This window comes from Chaetodon auriga, chromosome 9 (genome assembly GCF_051107435.1).
Source record: "Chaetodon auriga isolate fChaAug3 chromosome 9, fChaAug3.hap1, whole genome shotgun sequence".
In the NCBI taxonomy this organism is placed as follows: Eukaryota; Metazoa; Chordata; class Actinopteri; order Chaetodontiformes; family Chaetodontidae; genus Chaetodon; species Chaetodon auriga.
In genome coordinates, this window is record NC_135082.1 from 28,677,147 (window position 1) to 28,685,100 (window position 7,954).

A 7,954-nucleotide genomic window follows, 5' to 3' on the forward strand; every position below is an offset into this window, starting at 1 on the left:
GTGACCCAATGGTAAGACGGTGACAACAATCAGCTCACCTACACCTGAAAAACACACCGGGTGCTTCTACGTGTCTGAGGGTCTCTGTGGACACGACTGGATCTCCACCAGGGCCGACCCAGATGTTTCAGAGCTTCTCATGGTAATCAGGTGACCACAGGTGAGTTTTGAGGCTTCGTACTCACTTGAGGGTCTTGTACTTTGCGCAGACGTTGAGGCGGATTGGTCTTCCTTTGATGGTGAGCGGGTTCACGGTGTAATACTTCACCAGCATCTCTGCGTCCTCTGGAGTCCCCAGCTGGACAAACGCCTGGACACACAGATGGACAGGGGGACACAGACAGACGGAGTGATGAAGATCAAACTAACTTTATGAAGGGTCATTTTAAAAAAAGACTTCAGGACATCAGACGTCTCCCGGGTTACCTGGTCGTTTAAGAAGAGGTGTTTCTCCACGATGCCGAAGCGTCCAGCGATGGTCAGCAGCTCCCTCTTCTTCTCTTCCTCTCTGGGCAGGTTGGAGAAGAAAACCACCTGGCTGCCGTGACCTTTGACCTCCCGGGCAGGCCTGTCCATCGACCTGTCTGACGACCGTTCGTCTTTCTGAAGGCGAAGCACAACAGAAGGTCAGCGTGAGTCGGAAGCAGCTGGACGGTGTCACAGCGCCGTGATGGCTGCCGTTACCTCAATGACCAGCAGCCTCTGGGACAGGTAGAAGCTGAGGGGTTTCCCGTACAGAGAGGCAGGGTGCTGCTCGTAGTAGTTCACCATGTCCAGAGCCTCCTCGTGACTGCTCATCTCTAAGAAGGCCTGATGGAGATCAAGAGTTTGAGTCAGTTAACGTTGAACTACGGATGATTGAGTGTTTCAGCGAAACTGAACGTGGCCATCGGTTTAGCACGATGCACCACTGTCGCCTCACCTTGTTCTTGAGGACCAGGTGTTCCCTCAGGCAGCCGAACGGCTCGGTGAAGGCGAACAGAGTCTTGTTGCTGAGAGGCTTCCTGTCATACTTCACCACCACCACTCTGCTTCTCAGCTGAGGACACATTTCACGTCAGTCAGTCCAACAATTCTAATGTTACGTATGCTATAAAACACAGAGTAGAAGAAGAGTCAAACTGACCTTATTTTGTCCAGACTGGGTCTTTCCTGACAGACCAGGACCTCCAACTCCTCCTGACACACAAACACACTGATTGTTAACATCACCTGATGTTGACCTGCTGCTGCAGACTCTATGAAAACATCACTGTAAGCACAGACGTGCTGTTGGGGGTCTGTTGTCCTGCAGACAGGTTAATAATAACAATGAGACTCCCGTGTGGTGTGTTACCCCAGCTGGAGGACATCCCTTCGGCTGGCTGGACTGAAGACACCGGGGCAGGTCCAAGCAGCCCTGCGGACAGGTTAGGGGTGTCCAGAAAACTCCCACTGCCACAAAGACAGCAGCTGTCAGTCAGTCATCCAAGCAAACCAACACAGGAAGGACAGACCCTGACTGAACGTGACAGGTCGCTTCACTCTGACGTCGACCAATCATAATCAAAACTGCTTACAACAATGGGGGGGGGGGGGGCTGTCAGACTGTCACCTTTTCAGGTACAAAGTGATATTGGGACAGGACGGGCTGCAGCTAGCTGTTAGCATGCTAACAGTAAATATCTCTGCAGCACAATACAGAGACATTTTGGACATAACGTTGGAACTGTTACGTCTTCATTCTTTATTTTTAGTGCATTTTTGGATGTTTTAAACAGAAATTCTGTCCATATCTGACTCTCTGCACCTTTAGACTGCAGAGAGTAACTGAATGGTCATCTCCAGCGGCAGGAGGAGGTGAAAGCTGAAGCATTCAGAGTCAAGAACTCACCTCCAGAGTGTGGGGAGGACAGCAAACAGAGGCGTTACCTCATGTTAACTTTCTGTCATGGAAAACATGTCAGTAACACTAACTAACATGAGCTCTGTTCAGATACAGTGATGGCCGTGATGACGTCTCTTACCTTCTGCCTGAGGACATACCAGGGTCCCAGTCCGGATACCTGAAACATTCAGCCAACGTTAAATCTCCAGAAAGCATGGACCTCTCTGAGGAGTGTGTGTGTCGGCGTGTATCTGAGAGACTCACATGTTGAGCAGCAGCCGCCTGTTTTCAGCATGCTGGCGTCCATTAGTGTGCTGGTTCCACTCCTGCACATTCAAACACAATTACTGCAAGTCATATCAGCTTCTGTTACAGGAAACGTCCACCCAAATATCAGCTGGGGTCAACTCTGACTCTTAACCACAGAAGCAACAGGTCATCAGTCCAATTTAAAACCCCAATTCACAGTTTGACTGAGTGGACTCATTAGAAATTCAGTGATAACTGTGAATGGAGGAGCTGTAGGCAGAAAATAAAGTGGAGTCTGCTGGAAGTTGCTGACCAATCTGCTCTGCGCTGTCCCCCTGAAAGGTGACCATGAACTCCACGCTAAGTAGAACTGGACGATTAGGGAAAGTCATTATGATGATGATAACTAGAAGCTCGTCCAATGACCCCACCAGCCCAACAGGACGGCCAATATCAGCTGATTTCTAAGGATGGGTTCCAACAGCCCCTTCCATTTTGGATCTGGTTCCAAATTGGTACAGTACTTTTTTTCGTCAACAAATCCCTTATTGAATCTTTCGTCATCGATCTCTTCTGATCTGACTGTCTCTGAAGCCTCATTCTGACTCAGACGTCTGCAAAGACAAACAAAAAGCTGGCGGGAATTAACACAAGCCGTTAACAAGACTGCCTGCTGAACATGGCCGACCACTTAAGCTTGAACCTTCTGAACTGTGGAAATGCTTCACCAAAGTCAACCAAACTGCAGCAGATGTAATGCTAATGCAGCATGGAGCTCAGGATGAAGGTACAAGCAACAAGTTTAAATACTGATCTTCTGTCCGTCACGTTAAAGTAAGAAGTCGTGTTCTCGTTGAGGAGGAGGAGGACGAGTGCTCGGCCTGCTGCCGCTGTCACCTGCAGCAGAGCAACAACCAGCTCACCTGCAGCTAACAACCAAAGCCTCCTGCACAACCATCAGCTACTGAGCTGATGATGCTGATGATAAGTGGAGTGAGTGTCACTTCCACTGAGTTGTTCTTGTGAGCGAAGCTGAGCAGACTGAGTCAGGACAGGGTTCATGAAGGCCACACAGGCTCAGTTTGAGCTGAAACACAGACAGCCGTCAGCTCTGCACAGTCTCTGGTTCAGCATTGATACTGAGGGAAATAAAACAGGACCGAGTTATTCACCGAGAGACGTCTTCATTCCACCAAACGAACTACCCCAACGAGGTTCAATAAGGGATTCAGGTTCAATTCGGAGACTGTGAACCGGATTCAGATTTGATAAAACACTGCTGGACCTCATCCACACTGATATCAGATACATTAGTGCTGGTGTCAGCTGAGAGCAACAACAAATACAGTTCTTAAAGATCCACACTGAAGTTATGCTAATGTGTGTTTTTTAAAGATGAACAATTATTGACGACATCTTTTATTTCTTCTAAACTAACCTCTGAACTCAGGAACCACTGACCCTGAACACCTGGATTTAACAGCTGATACTGAGGTTCAGACATTTGGAGGTAAACATCTGCTGATTGGTCCAGGACACACAGTGTCAGACTGGACTGCACCGACTCTCATCTCTTCAGGCTAACTTCAGGTGTCACATATGTAGAAATGAGTCGTAAAAGATGTAAATACAGAATCTATCTGGAGGATGCTGACATGAGGGTGAACAGATAGAACAAGACCTGAATTTCTGGGCAGAATACTCACTTAAGATCTGCGGCTGGGTGAAGACTGAAGAGACCCAAACCTGACTGTGTAACACTACAGAGCTTCAGGTGTCAGTGTAAGACAATGAGGACACTGTACATGCTGTAAGGTGATTTAAACAAGGAAATTACACGATGCAAACTGGACCTCCAGTCACTGGAAACCTGAGGGATGATTACCACCTGTCACTGACTGAAGTGGACAGAAGACTGAACTCAGGTGCCTGAACTGAAACACTTAAAGTTAGTCCGAGAAGAGAGGAGGAAGGAGGCTGCACGGTACTCACCATGGTGGAATGAACGTCAAAGTCACAAAGAGAGCACACGTGGGGGAACATGGAGGGCGCGACTCCCAAGAAGTCTTGGACTTTTCCATTTGACGGGGAGCCCATCCTCCTCTGCATAAAGACGGAGTCGGATGTCGGCGGCCCCACGCCGAGCCTATTGTAGGAATCGTGGTGGGAAAGCTCTGAGTACGGCCTCTCTCTGGTCCCACCCGCACCACCGCTGCTGCTGTAATTTAAGCCGAAGCCCCGGCCGGGAGCGACGTCTTGCAGGGAACTGTACCCAAAGTCTGCAGAGGCCTGGGTCCGGGCAGAGCCCTGACCCAGAGAAGGACCGCCCATCCTGCCCACGTGCATGTTGTCCCAGCTGTCCCTTCCTCCTCGATACGTGGAGTCAGAAGACATGGAGGAGACCACCCGCCGCTCTCCTGCGTCTCCTTTGCGGCTCTTGAGCTGCATGAGGATGCGCGGCAGTGTCTCCACACTGATGTCCTCCTCAGGAATTTCAGCTAGAGCATCCAGGTCGGAGGGCGACAGCCCCAAACTGGCAAACAGCTTCATGGTGTTGCCAAGATGGTTGCCGCCGCCACGTCGGGACATCTGGGAGCTGACATCCTGGCCCTCAATGCCGCCACCACCGCCCACCCCCACGCCTGAAGACACACCCCCCATCTGCCGGCCAGACCGCTGTTCATTCATGCTGAAGTTCAAGGTCTCTGCGGCAGCCAGGAGCCCCCGACCCACAGCAAAGTGTTTCTGACCTCCGTCTGACTGCGACTTCTGAGACATGACGTCACGAAGAGCAGCTGCTCTCTGGCTTCAAACGTGTCAGGACAGGTGAGTCAAGATACAGCACGAAGCAGAGTCTGTATCTTAAGGACGGGTGAAGTAAATGTCAGTTAATGTCTTGTGTAAAGAGTAAACTTGGTCAAAGTGAAGGGGAACTCCTCTTCTCTGGAGAATGTCTGATTTCTGCTGAAACACAATGAGGTAAAGACACTCTTCAAACGCTGCCTCTACGAAGAAAACACAAGCCAGTGGAGACGGAGCCACAGCAGCATGTACAGCAAATGGAAGCGAATGACTGAGTCAACGGTCACGGGTGTGAGCTGTGACTTCTGGGATATGAGAGGCATTAAAGAGGGCTAGGAAAGGAGACAGGACAGGCTATAAAGACTCAAATTCACCTCAGACCAGGAGGGAGGAAATGAATTGATGAGAACAGATTGTGATGGAGACATCCTCACCGAGCAAAGAGAAACTCTGAGAACCAGTGCAAAAGTCACACACGGGTGTGATTGATAAAATAAGCCTCTTGTGAATTATGTTTGATACCGTCTGATGGAAACGTAAAGGAATATAAACAGTGTCCAATTACAAAGAAAGAGGGGAGAGCTGAACCGAAACACCGCGTAAATACACCGTGTGGTTTCACTAAAGAAACGACGGTAAACCAGCAACGAGCAACATTTTCAGACTAAAATCTGACCAGTGAACATCTGGAAAAGCTGCTGTCATGTGCACGTTTAAGCCACAAGTTTTGAATGGAGAACAGCAGAAAAACGCGACCTGTGCTAAACAAGCAGCTACTGTGAGCTGACGGTGCTAGCTCGCTAACATTACCGTCGGGCTTAAACTTTCCAAACTAAATCCGCTAATACACTTTCATACAGGGCTACTTATAAACAATTGTAAGCACTGGTTACATATCAAATAAAAACGATAATTACTCAGACACGTTAAGCTAGAGGCCGTCCTACACAGTCGAGGCTAACTTTACCAGATATCGTTTGCTAACGTCATTAGCCTGCATTGAGGCTAGCCTGTTCCGACATGCTAATGCTAGTCGTTAGCTAACGTGGAAACTCAAGATTCCAATTTGCTGATGGGCAAATTTAACATAAGGCTTTTTGCTATCAGCTAATGTATAAAATGCAGTTTATGTCTGCGAACATAAACACTCTTACCTTTAATTTTCCGAAAGCTTTGTTGATAGCTAGCTAGCTGATGCTGCTACTGCATTCGTACAACGCGACGGTACCACAGGACTGGAAGGCTGAAGTATCGCGATGTTTTGTTTTCGTAAGCAAACATGGCCGAGCAGCTTTTGAACTGCGGCTTCAGTCGAAAGTAGACGAGAGTAGCCGATTGCAACCTCGGCAGTGACAGCGCGCTGAGGTCAAACTGACTTCCAGTCTTTACTCGACGTGCGGTGGTGGAAGGAGCGTTATCTTCTTAGCTGATGATGATGCAACAGAAATCCCACTGTCATTATATGAAGATGGACATCGCCCGTCAGTGTACGTTTAAACGTATGAAACCATTTCCTGACACGATTAGTTTATTTCTATTAAATCAAAGCGATTTACATAGAAAACAAGCAAAATAAAAATGAGTGAAAGTATAAGAAAAAAGTAAAATCAAGTGAACATGCATAGTGATGGTAACAAAGATGAAACGCCAAACTTCTGCAGATCATCCGTGTGTCTGCTTTCCTGTCTGAGCTGAACACTGAGCTGCTGACAAACAGACACTCTATTACAGGCATTTTAATGCAGTCACAAAACCCAGACCCTTTGTAATGATTGATTACAGTTACGCCTTTTATTCTTGGTTCATAGGAGAACACTCTCAGAACCCATCGGCTGATGATTTAGCCTCCGGTGTGGCCAGCAGACATCCTGATAACTGTGGACATCCTGATAACATTCAGAACTCTTCCGATGCCAAAATCTTTTCAGTTCCTATAGTTTCTGTATTCATATGCCGATTTGTGTTTATAGAGATTAAAATGAAAAATGCACAGACATGGCTGTTCTTCGTCTTCCTAAATCTTGTCATTTTGACCCAATAAGTTAAAGTTCTGTCTTATTCTGTCATAATTTTGGCGTAATGTAACGAGTAATTAATTGTTTTCAGTAAATCTCATAATTTGAAGGAAACTGTGAGTAACTTCATTTTGTCACTGCTAATATTTTTTTTTCTGGCAGAAATCGGCTTCCGTACAGTCAAACACTTTTTCTGCTTTTAGTGCTACTGTCTCCTTTTACAAATACATGCTTAATTAATTATTAATATGGAAGAAACGATGACACTAAGTACGGACACAAGAGAACTAACCTAATTTCCGATTCTGCGGCCGCTTTGCTTTGAACGGGCATGTGGCACATGAAGGCAGCGCAGCTATTTATCCAATCACAAGCGTGCACGGAGTGACGTAGACTATGTAAACAAACAGAGGCAGCGCGGCCATGACAGTTCCAGCTGAGATCGACACAGAGAGGACCGTCTGCCCCGTCGAAGAACTCAGGTGGTCAGGTACTGATTTAAACATGGCGCCTCGTCGTCTCACAGTGTTGAAATGATGCTGAATGTTTGTCGGTGAGTCCGCGAGGCTCCTTCTGCTCTGGTCACCGTTTGAGCGCCAGCCGTTAGCTGCCTGCTAACGGCTGTCAGACGGCGGCCATCACGGCGGCCCTGACCGTTGACATAACGGAGCAGCTGCTCACCGATTACCGGTCAGATCTGTTCTTCACGGCTGTCTGTGTGTCTGTCTGTCTGTCTGTCTGTGTGTCCGCCTGTCTGTCTGTCTGTCTGTCTGTGTGTCTGTCTGTCTGCCTGTCTGTCCGCCTGTGTGTCTGTCTCTGTGTCTGCCTGTCTGTGTGTCTGTCTGTCTGTCTGTCTGCCTGTCTGTCTGCCTGTGTGTGTGTCTGTCTGTCTGTGTGTCTGTCTGTGTGTGTCTGTCTGTCTGTCTGTGTGTCTGTCTGTGTGTCTGCCTGTGTGTCTGTCTGTCCGCCTGTGTGTCTGTCTCTGTGTCTGCCTGTCTGTGTGTCTGTCTGTCTGTCTGTC

General features: G+C 48.1%; 2 protein-coding genes across 4 annotated transcripts in view; one reads left to right on the forward strand and one right to left on the reverse strand.

Moving 5' to 3' along the window:
- The window catches only part of matr3l1.2 (matrin 3-like 1.2), a 15,278-nt gene extending 9,086 nt beyond the window's left edge, over positions 1-6,192 (reverse strand). For 2 of the 3 annotated variants that reach the window (XM_076739680.1, XM_076739678.1), the window contains exons 1-10: positions 6,073-6,192; positions 4,109-5,077; positions 2,132-2,193; positions 2,007-2,045; positions 1,337-1,434; positions 1,127-1,179; positions 923-1,039; positions 685-810; positions 427-603; positions 186-310 (exon numbers count right to left, since the gene is read on the reverse strand). In XM_076739680.1, coding sequence (XP_076595795.1) covers positions 186-310; positions 427-603; positions 685-810; positions 923-1,039; positions 1,127-1,179; positions 1,337-1,434; positions 2,007-2,045; positions 2,132-2,193; positions 4,109-4,894 — 1,583 coding nt within the window. In that variant the 5' untranslated portion in view covers positions 4,895-5,077; positions 6,073-6,192. Of the gene's footprint in view, positions 1-185; positions 311-426; positions 604-684; positions 811-922; positions 1,040-1,126; positions 1,180-1,336; positions 1,435-2,006; positions 2,046-2,131; positions 2,194-4,108; positions 5,081-6,072 lie in introns of all 3 variants that reach the window. The other variant, XM_076739679.1, reaches the window with a different exon arrangement.
- Positions 6,193-7,324: 1,132 nt separating this feature from the next.
- LOC143326005 (polyadenylate-binding protein-interacting protein 2-like) overlaps positions 7,325-7,954 on the forward strand; it is a 5,475-nt gene continuing 4,845 nt past the window's right edge. Inside the window, exon 1 of the mRNA XM_076739457.1 lies at positions 7,325-7,423. The gene's annotated coding sequence lies outside the window, so the exon portion shown is untranslated. The remainder of the gene's footprint in view (positions 7,424-7,954) is intronic.